This window comes from Plasmopara halstedii, assembly GCF_900000015.1.
Source record: "Plasmopara halstedii genome assembly, contig: Scaffold_1651, whole genome shotgun sequence".
Taxonomy (NCBI): domain Eukaryota; phylum Oomycota; class Peronosporomycetes; order Peronosporales; family Peronosporaceae; genus Plasmopara; species Plasmopara halstedii.
Window position 1 is genome coordinate 961,265 of NW_020188562.1, and position 18,922 is coordinate 980,186.

An 18,922-nucleotide genomic window follows, 5' to 3' on the forward strand; every position below is an offset into this window, starting at 1 on the left:
TTAGGCTTGCAAAACTCAAATTGAACAACGCTTTCATGCCCACTGATATCTTCCTGAAGCACAACGCAGCCTATTACAGAAAACTGGAAACGTCATGGACTACTTTGAAGAGTCAACGGATTTGGAAGTGCCAGAATCGGGGCACGCAAAACGTATTTTCGCAAAGCCTTTTCAGATTGCCTTTTCCGCCACACCTTAATTATATCAAGCTTTGAGGACTGAGGGCTAGTAACGAACTCAATCTCTGTGCCTCTATAACGCGGACTCTAAAAATCAAAGTCTCCTCTGTACAAAGTGCACAGCGATCCCGTGAAATTTGGTAGCACTCGCCATTAATTCAACGAACGAGGCGTGAAATGATCGTATCCACCTGCTGGGATAGAAAATGATTTGGTTGAGTACCTGCCATCGAGCCTAACAAGATTATATCTATAATATGTACCGATGGGATCGAATATTGGCGGTTAAAGGGTTAAAAAAATGTCATCGTTCACCTGGAGGCGCTGAGGGTATACGAACGGTGCGGCTTGCGCCAAAAAACTTTCGCGCTCTACCTCATTCAAGATAATGGTAGTCGTCGCATTCAATGCGGAGCGCAATTTGTTGCCACGAAAGGCGGGTGGAATTAGGAATGTAAGCGCCACGAGTGCGCCAGAGGCGGTGAAGATCAGACATCCTAAGGAAAAAAGAGCGATCTCGTAGCTTACAAGATATATGCACCTTGCGAGCCCCCTTCCCCATTGACCGATAGACACAAATATCAGATTTCCAAGCGGGTGCGACAAGGAATGCAGCACAGAAAAAGGTATTTTCCCAGTAGCCACCCAGCGTCTCCTGGGAAACAACTGGATTCTATTATATTCCATGGAGGTTGAGGCCAATGAGATCTACCTCTCAAGGAGCAAACATCTCTGAAAGAGTAGTGCTCACAGCATTTGATTGCTGATGGTAAATATCAACGACCTTCTATAAAGAGTGGAACCGAGAGCCTCTTAGATAACTCAAGATATTAATTGCTCTACGTTTGGCAAAGTTCATACATTAAAAAGTTGTGCTATCTTTATAACTAGAATCATGAATATATCCTAACACGGACGGATATGTACTGTATATATTCGTGTTGCTATTTCTATCAATAACACTGACCGGTTTTAATGTGCGAACGTGAACCTTGGGTCCTCTTTCTGGATTTACCTTTTCTTCATAAAATCCGATATTTCAGTGCTAATAAGTACTCACAATTCCACATAGGGTAATGTAACCTTCATATAGTTATACGGTATTGAAAGAGCTACAATTTTATTTATTGTACAAGGGTTGAGTAAAAGTGATCAAAATACTTGCCCTTCACACCAGTTATGACATTTATCGTCTTAGGATTCATTCAAATCAAAGCAAGGTGCTCGTAAGCTGAAACTGGGAAGATGTTTTTTTTTGTTTTTTGTGCGTCGTAATTAGTGTGGGCATCAAGCTACAAAGACATTGCTTTCAAGTATGAGCGTTGAAGTAAGATTTTATGGCTGATCATTCAGAGTAGTCGCACAGTTTACTGAAGACAATGTACGACAGTTGGGCAATTCACGAGTCAAAGACGGCGCACAACAGTAAGCACAAGCAGAAACAAGCAAAAAAAGCAAAAAAAATCTGAAAACACCTTTAATTATGATGGTCCGCATCAAATGGCGCTTGTTGAATCATGTGTTTAATTTCCTTATGGACGCTTGCGGTTTAGTGCTTAGGCCTCGTATCAAACCAGGCTTTTGTCTAACAGAACATTGGTGCTGCTTTCGCGGCTTAGCTTCTGTATCCGATAAATGAGTGACAGGTTTCTGAAAAAATTCCATCGTGGAATTCGACCGTTTACCACACGCAAAAAGATTTGTGTTTGATGTATCAGTAGACAGTGTGAAAAGGTAGCACTCTATTCGCAGCTGTAACTACACTGCGAAGAATATTTTTCTTGTTCGTTTGATCTTCTGAAGCATCGCATTTAACATAAATCATCAATCTGAGAAGTCTTTGGTCACCCTTTTGCCCAATGCGAGAACACCAAGATTATTAGCAAGAGTCTGAGACAGCTCGACTATATCTAACCTTTTTAACAAATCTCAGTCACCCCAACCTTGGATCGATGAGCTGCCCCTTTATATAGCTCTTTCCAAAGGTATGAACCAAATTGGAGGAAACTTTATCGAGAGCTGTCACCACGCCAGATCTATTCAATCGTATTTGCTTAAGATGCCATTCTGAAGGAAGAGTTTGGTAAGCACGCTCATGCTTGATGTTATCTGTGCGGTTGCAGGTCTGACCCAACGACACACGCTGAGGCAATGTGCAGCTCGAAAGCTGAAGGCTGGAGAAAGGCAATGCTTGCGAAGATCCTAGCTCTGAAAACAACGGCGTCTGGAGTGCGATCAAGCGACCAGCTTGGGCCAAAATGTTGCACAGAAAGTGGCTATCCAAGACCAAAACGGATACGAGCGATGCGGTGGAACGTCTGAAGACGCGTCTGGTTGCTTGCGGGAATGAGCAAGTTTTCGGCATAGATTATACGCTCACTTTCGCAGCCGTCATGGATATGTCGACGGTAAAGATGCTCTTAAGACTTGTATGGACGTGAGGGGTGCCGGCAAAGCATGGTGACATTTCGAACTCCTACGTCAAAGCTGACAAGGAAAAGAACCATGAGAACCTTCTTCATCTGCCAAGCGGTATGGACATTAAAGATGAACAGTTAAAGTAACTTGGTGCGACCGATGCAAATGAAGTAGCGCTCGAGCTAAAGTAGAGCCTGTATGGATTAAAGCATGCGGGATGATTATGGAGTCAGCTGCTACACGCAAGACTCTCGGACGCTGGTTTCGAGCAGTGCATTAGTGACATGTGCCCTTACTTCAAGCGCGACGAAAAATAGTTGACATTGGTTGGCGTCTACGCCGAAGATCTCTTTGTTACAGTAACCACAGCCGCAGCCGTCGAGCGCTTCTTCATTCCATTGGCTTCTTTTCAAGTAAGAATCTTGGACCAGTGTCAAAGCTACTCGGTTTAGGAGTCACGGCACGCGACGCACACGCATATGATCTCGATCAGGAGGATGAGGCTATTGTTGAGCTGTTGCGTGAGCACAGTATGGTATCGGCAAACGTTATGGAATCCAAATTTGTCGCGGCATCTGAGACGGTACGCGAGCTCCTCGGTATTAAAGATATGCTCAAAGAGGTGGGACTCGCGCCGGCTCAGCCTACGCTGATGCATGTTGATAACCAGACGCAAATTGGTCAGATCGAAGGAGAGACTACAGTTAAAAAAGATAAACACATTGATGTGCATGTCAAGTTTGTTAGAGATCAGGCTCGTCGAGGCGTGTGAGGGATGCGCTACGTCCGCTCGGAGCTCATGCTCGCAGATATGTTTACTAAGGCGTTAGATCAGCATAAGTTAGCAGAGCTACGAGAACTCATGGATTTACGCTCGCGTCATCGTGTTTGCAATTATACATATCGTTCCAGCGCAATTATATCGCGCCATCGCGGGCGCAATCATACAATATCGTCCCATGGTCCCGAATTGTGATCGCGCAACGTATGCTTTAAGCCAAACTTCTAACACTCCGCCCTCCCCGATCGTATCAGTTATAAAATTATGCAATAAGTTTTATCTAGCTCTTAAGCTTGTTACTTTCGCGATTAAGGGGGACGATACAGGCTTGGCATTGTGCTGATCTAATGTGATGTCACTTGACACTTTTCTTATGCATGCCGACGAGACGAGAAGGTTGGCTTCACTAACTCTATATTGTGCCATAAATATTAAATTTTCAATGGTGTTTACGAATACCCGAAATCCAGTTCAAATCTGAAATCAAAAACCAAATCCGCCGATGGCCGCCTTTCTAGATATTCCGGCAAAAGACCCAGCAGATCGATACTGCATCCTACAAACTTTTAGATGCTAGCCAACAGGCATTTGCAGACAGAAACTCATGATAAGAATATTATTTACGAATGCAAGAGTCTAAATGGGCTTGCAACATAGTATTTGGGCTTTCAATTGCTCTTTACATTCTAAAAACATTTAACATTGAAACACTCCTTCCTTATGCTCCAAGCGTATTCACTGTTGCCTTGGATTTGAAGTTCCCCACAGTGGATTTCTCACTTGATGTAGTCGTCAAGGAAGATAGACGACGAGACAAGCTTGCTCACCGACCGGATAGCGTAGGCTCTCACATATTTCTGAGCTCCTTTGGCCTGCTGGAACTATATCTGCCCTAAGTTAAACTACTTCATCGCTTTTGAGTAGCAGATTTTGCTAGCTTTACAGCTTCGGCCAGCGTCACCGACTTCACAGCAATATAACTCGATGTCTGGTATTGGATAGACTACATTCACTTCCTGCAAGACATCATCAACCATTCGTAAACTTGCATAACAGCTGCTACATCACTTGTCACTTCTTTTGTGTCTTGTACCGCTCGCTTGATAGCCCCTCGTGTAGTATGTGACGCGCGTACACACAATTGCTGATCAATTCTACCTTTTGCTACAACCCGGATATCCGACGTCATCTCCTCCTCAGCTCCTGCTATATAGCGTAACTGTTCGATTTGCTCGTCGAAGAATGCCTTAATATTCATGACGTGTTGGGTCACGATCACGACATTGGCCTTGCGTATGAACACGCGATATCCCTTGGTCTCGCCACTGCAACCCCCGATGATACCAATCTGGGTCCGATGCGCAGAAGAGTTCCTTTTCAAGTCACGATAAACTGTGCACACTGAGTCGAAAGTGACTATGTCTCGAAGGTCGAGTGCTAGACTTGTTAGCATCTCGATTAGTGATGCTTGGTTGGCATTCGAGCTCGTGGGACTGCGATTCAGTATGTAGGCCGATTCTCCACCGCATCTCTCCAGAAATTTAGCGGGAGCTTGCATGCAAAAACAATAGAGCGTGACATGTTTAGATCCATCCGGTGCATGCATTCTGCCTTGCCGTTTGATGCTAGTTTCCTTGCTTCGCTCACCTGCCGTGACACGCCTACGGACTTGCAGATCAAATCGATGTTCCTATATTCACCGCCTCCATCTATGCGTAGTGTATGAACGCGACAGTCGAAATACTTCTCAAAGAACACAAGGAATTCCTTGAACCTTATCGCCGCATGATCCTTGGTGCACGCCAGGGATACGCGGCAGTAAGTGCTCTCATGATCGACAAAGTGCCGATTCCCAAGTCGGTCCTTTGGTGTCATCGGTCCCTTAAGGTCCGAGCAAATCACACCACCGATGCAATCGATCGGGGAGTGCGCGCCCATGTCTTCTCTGTCTGCGCGTTTTTGGTTTGCTTGCTCTGGGCGCACGTGACGCACACCATGCTTCGACAGTCCATGAACTGAATTTCAGAGTCAGGCTCGAGCGCCAACCTCTCGATTGTGTCGGACGGAATGTGCCCGAAACGCTGATAAATATGCATGAGTGTTCCACGCTGCACGTCTTCTCAGCGCTCCTTCACCTTAGCGATCCATACCACGATGGGTATAGCCTTGCTGACGCTTTCGTGTTTGGCTTGTGCTTCTACAACAAGCACGTTGTTTTTCATTGCCATATCAAAAACGACTTCACCGGCTTTGAGCGATCTGATTGCTCGCTGATCATTCGTAAACTGGAGCCCATATCCTTTTAGTTCCAGGTTGCCAAGCGACAGAATGTTGCGCGCTAGCATTGGTGCGAAGTAGACGTCCGTTAGGCAAACGATGCTTGGCTTGCCAAGCGCCATTACCCGAAACGATACGCTACCAACCAGCGTCAGCTAAAGCATTTTGCCATCAGCTACTGGTCTTCTTGAGCATTTTCCGATAGTGCTACGTTGTTTACGAGATGCCGGCTCGACTTGCTGTCCAAGATCCAGGTGACGCTATCCTGCATGTAATTTTCAGCTGCCTTTTTTGGCGTTTCTCCTCCAGCCACTCTCGGAACCATCGTGTTCTTTATTTTTTCTCTCGTGGTGGCAAGCAACCGAAATGTGCCGAACCTTGCCGCTATCAAAGCACGCCCGTGTCTCGACGCGTGGTTCTCTCTTAATGATGATTGCAACGACGTTTTTCCAAACGAAGCAAGATCTCTCGTATAATTTCGACAGACTGTGCGAAATGCGCGAGCTCTTCAGCTTGAACGAGGAAACCGAGGCGCCTGGCATCGTTCTTTGCCATTAGTACCGTGCGCAGCTCACTAGACGCATAGTGGACAATGTTGTCGAGCACTCCTCCGCGCGCATCGCTTACTGCCGCCAAGTGCAGGTAGTTTTTGAACCAGGTCTTTCTTCGCCGTAAATAGTCTCATTGACTGTGACCCAAAGATCGTCGTCTTGAACGTTTGGTGAAGTCGCTCCATAGCATGGTCTAGCGTCGGGCAATAGCGCCACCAAGTCTCTACCAGCTTGTTATAGTACCGCTCAGTCCTCCCACTCAAGTAGCGACCGAGCACGTCGGCCTTCACATCTTCTGACCAGACAACGCCACTTGATGCTTTCACATACTGGATTTAGCGCATGGAGGTCCAGCCCCAGCCCAGAGACCCAGCGCCCAGACCTCGGTACAGCTCAGTCCCGTCGAACTTGCGGATCGTGAGTCTGCGCTGACGCTCATCTGGCTCACGTATCGTTTGCTGCGCGACTGGCTCCATAAGTCGTGCATGCCCTGTGCCGCAGCATACTGTGGCGAGTGGAACCGGGTCTGCTGTGGCAATTCGCCGTGCGGAGCATTCCACTTCGACCTTGCAGGTTGTCCTTCTGCCCCATGCGTACGTTGCGCGTATGCGCGGCCTTGACCTTCCCCTGCCGCATGGGCGAATGGCTTAGCGCGTCAATGTGCATCGGCATACCCCCTCGGCCGTTGCCAAGGACAGAGTGGAACATCCCAGACCAACTGTTCCAAGCATACGCTCGTCCTTACAATGCTTCACTTGCGAGGTTTCCATCTGCGTCATCCTTGCTTGGAGGCCGAGAGGAGTGGCGAGAATTTTTGCGTTGACGTCGTCGCTCATTCCCTGAGCGGTCGGCGTGTCTTCCACAGTTGCTTGAGATGTTGACCCTTTCGTGGCCGGCGCCGAAGCTGACTGGAGTCGGTGCGCTTGGTGCGTCGTCGGAGTCATTCGGGCTCATAACCTGTCGAGAAGATGAAGTGAGGAGTATAAGGCAAGTTTGGAAGTGAATATATCTAGGTCCCGTGGTCCGGAGTTTGATCGCGCAACGTATGCTTTAAGCCGAACTTTTAACAGGAGCTTTCTCTGTGCACGGTACGCGGCAAATTCGTTGCGAGTTTTGTCGCAGATGCCTCGAGCAGCCACTATGAGGCATCAAGCTACCCTGGTCTGAACGGATCTATATATTGAATTATTTCATCACAATTTGTCGCCTAGATTTTCCAACCATAAAAAACTTCTCATTTTATCTTTAAAGATTTTTTTCGAGTCCAAAAGATGGAGTACCGCAAAAGCGTCCGAAGTGCTTTACGTCCCCGGACATTGTTTGCCTCCGCGTATCCAGTGCTTATGGTTGTTAGTCTTGTGCATAAATCGCACAGTATCTCATTGATACAGCTGGACGTCCTTACCGTTCTGGGCTGCGCTATAGTGACACAATTGCTCTGGAATCTTAACACCATATATAGTAATTTTCAACGTACGCTGCAGCCGAAAAACAGTGGAACCACCGACGCCAAGATTGTTTTAAAGTACGCACTAATGAGTTATTTGTCAACATTGTTTGCATTTAATAATTTTATAATTGATTTCAGTCTACTTTCGCTGACTCAAGTCCGCCGTTGGTCGTATCTGTTTTTGAGCTTTCAATTGATGTTAATAGGATTGACACACATCATCTGTGCCAAAGAAAGCAAAGTGACTGGATGCATAATTGCATTAGTAATTTTGGCATTTATTTGCTGTCGACGTGGTGATATGCCGTTGCCAATTGTGGGACTAAGGGAAGCTGTGATAGCCTGGGCAGCAGGGCCAGTCTCAATGCTCAGTACATCGTATTATCTTGTAACAGAAGTACCGTGGAGTGTTGTGCTGTACGCGTATATTGTTATGCATTTTACTTGGGCATTTTTGCTTTTGAAAAGTGCTACAGACGCACCGTTTGCTCGACGTATGGGACAACCGGATACGTCACTAGCGCTGAGACTCGGTTTTAAATTGACCTTTCAAGGATTTCTTCTAACAATGGTTTTGTTCTATGGAATTATTTCAGTCACGGGGCTCGCTTTTGGGCATTTGGGAAACTTCTTCCTTTTGGCAACAATTGTCAAGCTTAAGGATATCAGTGAGGATTTCCGACTCGAGAGACTTCATCACCTGCCTGATCAACTTGCTAAACTCGCGGTAGTATTGGGAGCAGGATTAATAATTTCAATACTTACTGGACTAGCCTAATATTTTAAATTTACCTGGCTGTGATGCTAACAAAATCTTGCGTGATACTTTTGGGGGAAATCTGGAAGCAGGACGGCAAGTGTCGCGTATGTCAGCAGTTATATTACTTAGAATTCATTACTTTTGAGTTTTGGGTATTTCCTGATGGACCGAATAGAGCATTGAGTCCAAGGCATGAGTGATATAAAGTTCATTTATATTCAGCGATATACATCTCCACAATATTCTAAGGCATTCAAATTCGAGTATCTCTAAATGCTAACATCATGACTAAAACTTCAGCGAAACTGCGAGGTTTATGGTCGTTGTATTTATAACAGGCATCCATTTGATGGGATCAGTGCTGAATAGCTGTCGTGTAAAAGAGCAGAAAGCATCAACACTAAGCTGCATTTGTGTTCAGAATCCTCATTTAAGTCATGGTCGTGATGCGCTCAACCGGCAGGCGAGCCGTCAATCGAAACTTTGCGAATTAGTGATAAGCCAGCACTTGGATGTGTATTCTTTCGAAGCAAAGAAAAAAATGCTCGTGCCACAGTGAACGGCACACGAACTACTGGCGGAGCCGCCGGCGGTGTTGTAGATGACGGTAGTGAGTTTTCCGAATCGGTATTACTTGACTTTCGAAGCGAAAATCCACAAAACCCAGTAATTTTTGAGCCTTTGAATGTTGAAGTAGACGGTTGATTTAGCACATTGTCTCCTATTTGATCGGATGCAGCCACGTCACTTATACGTTTGATTAGCCACGAATGCCACAAGAGGAAGGGAACGTCTTTTGACATCACTTCACGATACCACATGTCGATAGTTACACGGCTTGAAGAATTAAAACAACGTTCATGCAAGTTGTTTTCATTGATAATGCTCAGCGCCGTCAAGTGAAAGTAGTGGTAGAGTTTCTTCTGAGTTTCTATTTCCGCCTCTGATATCTTACCATTCGATGAAAATGATGAGTTTGGCGAGATAGTTGACATCAGCAAAGGTCTTCTCCGCTTGCTTCTTATTGGAGACTGAACAGCTTCATCATCAGAGGTGTTTCTAGCAGTATCAATTTTACTGTCAGAGTCCAGCGGCTTGTTGGAACACTTAGCCAGTTCAGCTTGCGTAATTTTAATGGTCTCATCATCAACATCGCTTTCTTCGTCGTCGCGATCGACACTAGCCTGTGCAAAGTACGAAACGTGCTCTAAGAGTTCGAGCTCGCGCTGAAATCGTTTACATCGCGACTCGGATGACAGCAAAGCTTCGCTCAGCTCATTGTTGTGCAGAAGCGTGTCGTCCCTTTTTGCTTCTGCACATCTAAGTTGTTTCTTTAATTCCTTTAGTTCTGCTTCGTAATTTTGAACCAATTTGCTCAGTTGATTCTTTTCATTCTTAACGTCATTCAGAACCCGTTGCGATGTGGCAAATTCTATCTCCACCGTTTTACGGTACGAGACTTCACTTCGAGTCGCTAACGCTTCACATTCAAGTGCCTCTTGATGCTTTTGTTCTGCCACTTCTTTCCGCTGCCTCAAAAACGACAATTCGGCCTCATTTGACCGTTTGACAGCATTTAGTTCTTGTAATTCAGTCTGAAGTCGCGCAAACGATTCTGAGTATCGTGTGGCAGAGGAAGATCCATGACATTGACAACAATCAACAAAATGTTCAAATTCTTTGGCTAAATCCGTCAATTCATCTTCTACTCGTGCACATTTACGCTTCCACTGTGCCATCTCCTGTTGTAAATGTTCTGTCTGACTTTTCCACATATCCCGCTGCTCTGTGAGCTCTTTTGTTTCAGTTTCTAATTGAATCTTCAGTGTCGCCACTTCCATTTGCAATTCCTCATTATCTTCCAATAGTCCTAGTCCATACTCTGCAGCTTGCCGAACCTCCTGTTCGATTAAAATAATTGCCGAATTATTAGTGGCGCTTTACAATATGTGAGACTCTTTAAGTAAATAACGTACAAGCTCACGACGCTCCAGAAGTGACATGGCTTTGTCCAATTCAATAGCAGGATCCAAGTGCGAAAAGGAAATTAGTCCTCCATCACTAAATAAGCATGAATCAAAAAGTTTAAATACATTACAAAAGATATTACGAGCTACAGTGCGTACTTCACGTAGAGTTGCTCGTATGATCCTTTAGAGTTCGATGTTTCGTGCTTCTCTTGATTCGTGTGGTCTTCGCGTTCCAGCGATGTGTTGGGAAGACGCATTCTTTAGTTTGACACTTCTAAGAAATTTAGGATTATGCACCGTATTCATTTATAAATCGGACTTGATAATTCCATCTTTTAAAAATAAGCAAAACTGGAGATTATACCGTTTGTCTAAAAAAGTATGTTCCTTTAAAGGCGCTTTTATGATCGATCTGAATAAGGTATGCAGTGCTTCTTCCATCCCGGCGTACAGTCACGCCACCCACACATCCAATTTTTAGCCACTTTGCATCTTGTAGCTCACAGTCTCAGGCCATAAGAAATGTAGACTCAAATGAAAATATCTAATGACACAGATACCCTTATGGTGATGCTGATTATTCAATTCAAGGACAAAACAAGGAAAATTTCCACTTGTAGGCTCATGAAACACGAATGAGTTGCAAAGTGACGCCATATGTTCTACTGAATATTTTCTATTCTAGCCGTATATATTTGAAAAATTGCGATCTGTGTTCGCACCTGTAATCTTGGGAGCGTAGGATTTGCCTGAAGAAGTTTAATGTACGACATTTGTGGTAAAAGTTCAGAATCTGCACACTTAGAATTATGATGGGAAGGTCCGCTCAGAAATATATTGAAGCCGAGGTTGTCGGACGTTTGTCGATGTCCAGAATCTTTCCAAAACATGAGAACATGAACAATTTCGCTGATCGAGCTTCTCTTCCAATATCCAGTACACACTTTATGACATGCTGTGCACAGAATGGTCACAAGAAGTAATGGAGCGCGGGGCTAGCTCCCTTATGCCCAGCCAGGAGAACGCAACGACAGACAAAATGTTGACTCGCTCGTGGTTAAAATTTGTTGAATACAGCATGTCAAGATAAGAGAAAGAATACTCACCAGAAATTCTCCAATTTGATAATTGGACTTGATGTATATTTCAACTGTCAAATTGAAGAACATTTCCAAACCATTAAGTTGAATCAAACCGTGTTTAGTATCCCACTTCTTACAGATAAAGTAAGTTAGATAGTTGGGGAAGCAGCAAGCATAAGTGAAAGGACAAAGGGACATTGTTCATACGAAAGAATTGTTAGTCTTGACACCTTCAATAGATGTAGCGAGTACATAACATTTCAAGAGCACTCCCTTGTCAAGAAGTTATGTTGAGGTTCGATACAACCTCGACGGCAAATTGTTGTTGTCCTCATCGTCTTCATTTTACTTCTTCGATTCAAGCTGGTAGTGGAGATAGGAAAAAAAGACCGCTTCTCCTTTCAGCCTGTGATCATCATCGACAGCAGCAAAAAATATATAACCAACCTCCTGCTGTCCCAGGTTTCAGGAGGGAAATGTTGATCTATACCGAGAAATGACGGCACAGCAGACAAACCGTATCATCAAAAAGCTGAATGGAAAAAAGCTGAAACTATCTTGTTTCCTACCGAGCACAATGACGCGAATCCGAGTTCGAGGTTTGCAAAATCTCGCTGAGAGTCTGGGAGAGTAACGTTAAGTCTCAGAATCACTTGTATCAAAGGCAATGGCATTCGAACATGGTAAATTTGAACTCCATCTGGCGTCTATAGAGCCTTCTCCCGTCTCCTAGACATTGCTGTGTTGACTGCGAATGGAGATAGTAATCAGCACTTGGAATCGTGTGAATTTTGCTACGTGAAAAACTTTTACAAACAAGAGCCCAATTGTAGCTAGTCTTGCTTCTAGTATTGGCGCCGTCGACTTGGATTGAAGAGATTCGAATACCACACGGTGAAGATAGAAGTCGGCTCCATACAAAGATGGTCCTGTGTTTGGATCGAATTCGATGGCGTCGAAAATATTCTCTGAATTCGTGAATAGGAGAAAGATGAACTCTGAAGTTCTCACCTAGAATGCTTCTCTCAACTAGCTGTAAATCAGTAAACATAACCACTTTTACTCAGCCATTCTCGAGCACGACATGGATCCTGAATCCAATTGCTATTTTCTTTCAATTCGCGCCGTCGCAAAAGGGACCACAGTTTGATCATGTGAAAATATATGTGAAAATATATAACCTGACACATTAGCCTCGATCTATAAGTATATTTCTTCGATGTACTGAGTAGCTGCATCAAATGAAATTGCACTTAGCGGATGGTATTGCATCAAGAACGCTTTAGCTCGTGATGTAATCAGGCCAAGATTGTAGTCATGTACGGAGCGATTTTCATGCATTTTTTAGCTATATCTTCGTGAAGTGCTTCACTATTTGGTCGTTCGCGAGATAGCAGCTTTGCACGATGTCAAACCCACTTTCTTCTTCGTTTTACAGCTACGGCAGAATGCAATACAAACGATAAAGCCAGCCTTCATGACTGGTTTGTATATTCTGAATGTTTTGTCAACACATCGTTGACATTTTCATGATGGAATTTTAAAAGGCTATAATATCAAAAAAGCCCTTTTCGTGTCAGCAGTCAGATCTTTTTAAGTATGCAGATCGACTGATCATCCTGGAACTTTAATCGAGAATCTTATACGAACTCAATGAACTTCCTGAATTAACCTCTCTACGAGCGGAAATAAATCGAACACGACGTTGAGACGAGGGAAGCATGGGGGATTGCGACGACGACAAACGAGGCCTAAGAGACAGCGCGAGTTTGAAGTTTCTTTAATCGGATTATTTGCGGGAGAGGATTCGTGCGATATTCCACCGTGTAGAGTTTAATCTGATGAATTCGCAGCGCTTGTGGTAGGCGAATACATAGAATATTTCGACGTCAAGAGCTTCCACTATTGATCGGCTTTTCTACCCAAATGGGGCCATCCTCCCGAAACGCCCACTTCCACCTTCAACGTGTGATGTTCGGACCACCAGGACGAATGGCACCAACACCAGGGGCAGGATCAAAGGTACAACCGGTTCGAGTTCTCGAAGGCTTTCCACGTAGCACGATCGACGCGACAAGTGCTGATTGCTTATTGCAACAGAGCAACATTGAGGAAGCCGGGGAAGGTCTCGTGGACGCCAGTTGGAGTTTCAAAAAGAATACAATATAGAATTTAATGTATTTGCCCTTGATACAAGTGCTTAAGACTATTTATCTCACTCTTTTAACGAGGCTTCGCAATCTTTAAAATCCGGATCCACATCATCGAGCTCGGTAGAAAACATAGTAGCCTTAATTGAATTGTTTTTAAGATTAGGCGTCAAAATAAATGAAGGAGATATGTCGCCTCTTATCTCATCCGAGAAAATGGCAGAGTCATTCCATAATAGCCTAGCACAGCATCATTCTTTTTCCATGAGCGTCGAAACACACCATAAATGGGATGTAGAAATTACGAAAAGCTCGAACGAACTAGCAGAGGAATTCAGGTTCTCTTAAAAATTGTGGATGGCACACAAAAAATGCATTTCTTAACACCATGTAAAAAATAAAAATTTACGTTTGAGGGCTCTTTTGTAAATACAGTGTGGTCCACTACAGTAAATCATGAAGTTGGACCGCTATATTGTGGGGCGCGTGGTGCTAGAGCTGTGCTCAAGATAATGGATACGCGCAGATTTAGAGATTGATAATTAATCGAGGAAGTTTATTCTCCGAAATCTCTACTCAACAGATCGCTGAGTAGGGGGTGGATGCAACGAGGTTACCGTGCACTTGCCACAACCGGAGACTTTAATTATGGAGCTCACGTTAAATAACACAGATAAGAATGGACTCACCCGCCACCGCCCATCTAATAGTCTTCTTTGTTCAGCCTAAAGTGACATCATATCTGTCTTGCAGGATAAAACTCTATCAACGTATGGTGTTACGCTAGCAGCCATCTTGTCGTATGAACTCTCCGATTAAAAAGCTATCACTCTCATCTCGTACCAACTAAACTGCATTATGGCATTTTACTATACTTAATGTCGAAAAGTAAAATTGTACACCAATATTGAATTCGAATCCCACCACAATAGTTGTGCAAATTTAATGAGACGTCAACACCGCGGGTGCAAAGTCGTAGAGTATGAGGGTAATCAGCTGAAACCTTGAGGCACTTTAGAGACACAGTGACCACAGATTTGCTTCAAGTAACATAATACTATATGTGCTCAGACGATGCCGCTCAATACTGTTAAGAACGAAATAGCAGCTATATGTCAATTTTCTCTATAAATGCTTACATTTTTATTCGTACAGAAACGAACTCAGATCAGCCTAGTGGTGTAGGTGACGTGGCTACACTGCATGATTGAGTGTCCAAATCTCTCAAAAGACAAAGTTTACTTACATGGTGTTCAGAATTGACTAGCCAGTGTCTCCATACCCCGTCCTTTACACACCGGATTGTCCATCATTGTGACAGAATACATAGGTATAGATATAGCAATGCCAGGACGAGAAAGACATCAAAGCATAACAAACTTTTTTCATATAGGATTTAAGACCAAAATAACCGATTAAAAGCGCAAACAAGCCAGCCTATAGTATAACGTTCGTGTTCATGATGGCAAATAAGCGCACCCAATGCTCTCCTGGGCGGTGGTAACAAATACCATTGGGAGTTCAATATGAGGATACTATGGGGTCTTCTGCGGCATGTCATGGCCGTTAAGGATGAGAATGATATCATAGAGACGTGGCTTGTGAATCACGTCAAGGCATCGGGTATCATTGCAAACGGCGTTCAGAATCAACATGCGACCAAAATACGGTCGGCCAAGTGCGCCATGGAGGCAAGGGAAATGCTGCGTGATTTTTACAATTGCACGACACTGATCAATCGAAAGACAGTGACGCGTCAATATAACGCCTTCGAGATGAAAATTGATATGAGCATAACAGAAAATCTAGTTTTACAAGCTAGTTGTGGGTCTGCAGACAACGGGAGAGCCAGCCGGCGAGCTGCACCGATTTCACCGCAACCCGACACCGCTTAGCTTCCTTCCCATACGGTTATTTAGGGTCGTACCATGTCGGCATAGTTTGCACTGCACCTGTGTAAGTAGCCACCCGTCTCATCAAGCTGTTGTGGGACAGAGGCACATGCCAATCTCCAATGGTTTTTTTGCACGATCTGCTCAAAGGCTCTGCTTTCTACCAAACCAAGAATAGTCGACCAAAGACACACTTGTCTGTATTGACAAATAGCTTCCATTGGACACTCGAGCATCGCTCGTAGCTGTTCATTGTGGTGTTCCACACTGACCTCCAAAGCTCTGCGCCAGTGTGGATAAATATATTGTCGAAATCGATATAGGTCTGTGCCTAGCCGCAATATGTTTAGAACGGCTGGGCCAACACACGATTGAGGGTGGCTAATGTATAAAACGGTCTCTGTGGCATTACTAGCCACTCCCAGGGGCCCCGATCGGGTGATCAACCGCATTGAAAAGAAAATTGGTGTATCGCGACCTGTTGAGTATAACCATACTCTAGATTGAAGAATCGAGCAAAATGTAGCCAGAATTTTGCATACCTGATGTTTTTCTCTCATAGAGGACACAGATTCTAGCCTCTGCTGCTCCAGACGCAGACAGTACTCCTGGAAGTGACGGTCTCTGTGTTGATAAAGCACTCGCGGAGCAACCTTTCGCACTCGTTCTGCTTCCATTGTGAGCGGATGGTCGGCATGTAGAAGCTCTGCACTAGCGAGAACGGCAATCCTAAAAATTCTATTTACGACGTGTTCCGGAAAAGGCTTTATGCGACTCTCGTGCTTGCAGTAAATTAACTGTGAATCTTGAGTCAAACCCAGTTTTTCGTTACTAAGTGAGGATGAGACGATGATATACTTCACTCTGATGAAATTAGAACACGGAGTCTGAGACTTGTGCATCGTCGACGCTGTACGCAGTGATATTTTCCTCGTTTGAAGAAAAGCTAGGCCAGGCATCGCCTTGTAAGAGCGGACACGTATTACGGGAATCGAGGTGTCATTGGGATCGTTCTCATCAGAGAACACCTTGAAGCGTTACCAAGAATTCTAGAAAACGCGTCGGTCACGAAGTCTGCGCTTTAAGGCGAAGGTCGGTTGATTCTTTGAGTTACTGCACAGGAGCGGACTTCCGATGCCAGTACACCCAGAGTAGCAGACGTGGTAAAGTACAGAGAGCAGGGTAGAATACAAGGCGCAGCTTTGTTCGCCAGGAAGGATGTAACAAGGCGAGTGCTGTATTCTTTTGATCTTAAACCTTACACATTTGGTACGTTTGTATCAAATACGATAGGTTACATTCGTTCGCATTTCGCTTTGCACTCTGGTATAATTGTGATCATATAAGAGTAAGGAAATGTCGGTATACAGGAAAATCCGACTGGGGGGGGCGTAGTACACGTGGACTGCTAGTCGCACGTCGAGAATAACGACATCATTCATCTTAATAGTGATACTACATGCATATATTAAGCTTAAGGCTTCGTTGTATTAGTACTAAGTGTATGTACCTCCGAAATAACAAATCTAATAATACATTTTGTACGATATAGCCTCTCGGTTAAACTCTGGGGGTTTTGCAAGCGCGGTCTTCTAAAGTCTGAGCCCGAATCGTGCACAGTGCACCACGACCCAGTGCAAAAAAACAGTTTAAGTATAGCACATGATGCATTGTGCCCCACGAATTTTATCCGATATTTCCAAATTAAATAGCGCAGCATACTTTTCAGCAATATAGTAAAGAAATTATCTCCAGACCAATGAATGGTACTGATACTGCATCTTTTGTGGATCAATATGTCACGAGGTAATGCCAACCACCACCCGCGCAGTGCAAGCTGATTCAAACCTTTTCCACAGACAATCACTTATTTGTGTCGTCGCCAAGTTTTAGCGCTTGCATTTTTAACAGAAGGTGGCACTAGTTCATGCCGGCACAGAATCGGTACATCAACTACCGTTTTCGAAGGGGAAACAAATTTTGCGAGCAACGGTTACGGTCCCCTGGGGGTATGATAGAGAATCCATTTGTTTTACTTGGACAATAACTGCTTTAGCACGTATCTACTTCAACTCTTGTGTGGATGCATGCAAACGTACTTCGACAACATGTTCGATCATAACAAGACAGATCGTGACATTCAGCCGGCCTGAAAACACATTTCAATCTCCTCTATCATTTGTTCAAAATTAGGGTGCAACAAAGCTCTAAATCATCATCGAAATTTACGGTTTGACGTAAGACTTATCAAGACATTACTCGACTACTGCGCGAACATTACGTGTGCTTTAATACCTACGGTAAAGATGTTAATCATGCGGTACTTGGAAGTGGCTAGATGTGAAAAAAGGTTATATGCACAGTCAGAATGCTGATATGCGAAGATCCGATACCTCAACCACGAGCGAGGTGGTATGGCACCAGAAGCTAATCCACCTTGATGCTTTTTGCGTTGGATGGGCACTAGTCCCAGTAACTCTAGAAGATACAACTATCAACATCATGCGTGGCGCTCTGGATCATGCCGTCAGCCAAGCAGCTCTGCATCGTGATGGACGAATTGCAAGCAAGTAGCTGGACAATATTTTGGCAAAGAGCACCTCTCTTCGGATTCTATACAGATCGCGCAGTCTTGCAAAATGCCATACATCTACAACACTAATCAAAATGGTTGAGCGGCAGCTCTCAGCCTACACATAATACGAAGATGGAAATGAAAATAGAACATTTAAGCTACAATTCTATACTTAATGCTGTCACATGCACCGACTACGGCCATAGCCAAGTTGCGAGTATACATAATATAATTGCCCTGTTGAAATGATTAGCTTCTCATATTATATAGATATGTCACGAAGCTGTGGCCAGTCTCTGTTGCTGACACAAGAATTATCAAACTATTCACTATTCAGAGATAATAGTAGCGTAATAAGGACCAGGTTACGAATAAAGAGCTTTCGGGAGGCATTCAGGTTATAAAAAGACTTTCAACTTGATCTCTCAGTCTCTGAAAGTGTATCTACGCGGGTGATCTGCCAATGTGTCAAGCGAGTGTATTTTGAGCCGGCTTCGCTCAATAAGCCGACCCGACTGTCGAAATTGAGACGGCCTCAATTTGCTTGTATTGCATTCTTGGATACGGGTGAGGCAAAACATTAATCACTTTTTGATTTGATACCTGTAACATCCGCGGCAAAATGGAAAAAGCAGCTGTCTAGATCATGACTATCGTCATCGCGTATGAGAATTTACACATTGATCAGATTTACACATTTCCATACGAATGAGTTGCGATACCCTCAGGAATTATATCGGTTTCAAATTCGGGTTCGTGGACTCCCTTGAACACAATCTACTGCTTTTGACTGTCGCGCGTCGCACATGATGGCACAGCACCTTTGAATTAACCAGG

General features: G+C 44.2%; 5 protein-coding genes across 5 annotated transcripts; 4 read left to right on the forward strand and 1 right to left on the reverse strand.

The window, feature by feature from the left end:
* Nucleotides 1-4,004: 4,004 nt before the first annotated feature.
* Nucleotides 4,005-4,380, forward strand: PHALS_02052 (uncharacterized protein; the record flags this gene model as incomplete). Its single annotated transcript, XM_024716562.1, has 2 exons — nt 4,005-4,217; nt 4,306-4,380. 2 exons carry the CDS (start codon nt 4,005-4,007, stop codon nt 4,378-4,380), a joined length of 288 nt encoding a protein of 95 aa, XP_024582148.1.
* Nucleotides 4,381-7,477: 3,097 nt separating this feature from the next.
* PHALS_02053 (-dihydroxy-2-naphthoate octaprenyltransferase) lies at nt 7,478-8,434 on the forward strand (the record flags this gene model as incomplete). Its single annotated transcript, XM_024716563.1, has 2 exons — nt 7,478-7,731; nt 7,795-8,434. 2 exons carry the CDS (start codon nt 7,478-7,480, stop codon nt 8,432-8,434), a joined length of 894 nt encoding a protein of 297 aa, XP_024582149.1.
* Nucleotides 8,435-8,868: 434 nt separating this feature from the next.
* On the reverse strand, nt 8,869-10,643 carry PHALS_02054 (uncharacterized protein; the record flags this gene model as incomplete). Its single annotated transcript, XM_024716564.1, has 3 exons — nt 8,869-10,317; nt 10,393-10,477; nt 10,543-10,643. The coding sequence occupies 3 exons, from the start codon at nt 10,641-10,643 to the stop codon at nt 8,869-8,871; spliced, it is 1,635 nt and encodes a 544-aa protein (XP_024582150.1).
* Nucleotides 10,644-13,050: 2,407 nt separating this feature from the next.
* On the forward strand, nt 13,051-13,919 carry PHALS_14841 (uncharacterized protein). The gene has a single exon (XM_036407095.1). It carries the CDS (start codon nt 13,395-13,397, stop codon nt 13,635-13,637), a length of 243 nt encoding a protein of 80 aa, XP_036263354.1. The 5' UTR covers nt 13,051-13,394; the 3' UTR covers nt 13,638-13,919.
* A 3,897-nt stretch (nt 13,920-17,816) lies between these two features.
* On the forward strand, nt 17,817-18,084 carry PHALS_02055 (uncharacterized protein; the record flags this gene model as incomplete). The annotated part of the gene is made up of 2 exons (XM_024716566.1): nt 17,817-17,830; nt 17,895-18,084. 2 exons carry the CDS (start codon nt 17,817-17,819, stop codon nt 18,082-18,084), a joined length of 204 nt encoding a protein of 67 aa, XP_024582152.1.
* Nucleotides 18,085-18,922: the final 838 nt, after the last annotated feature.

Bases quoted from the DNA above. Each gene is read 5' to 3' on its own strand.
- PHALS_14841 (XM_036407095.1), top strand. From the start codon at position 13,395: ATGGGGCCATCCTCCCGAAACGCCCACTTCCACCTTCAACGTGTGATG.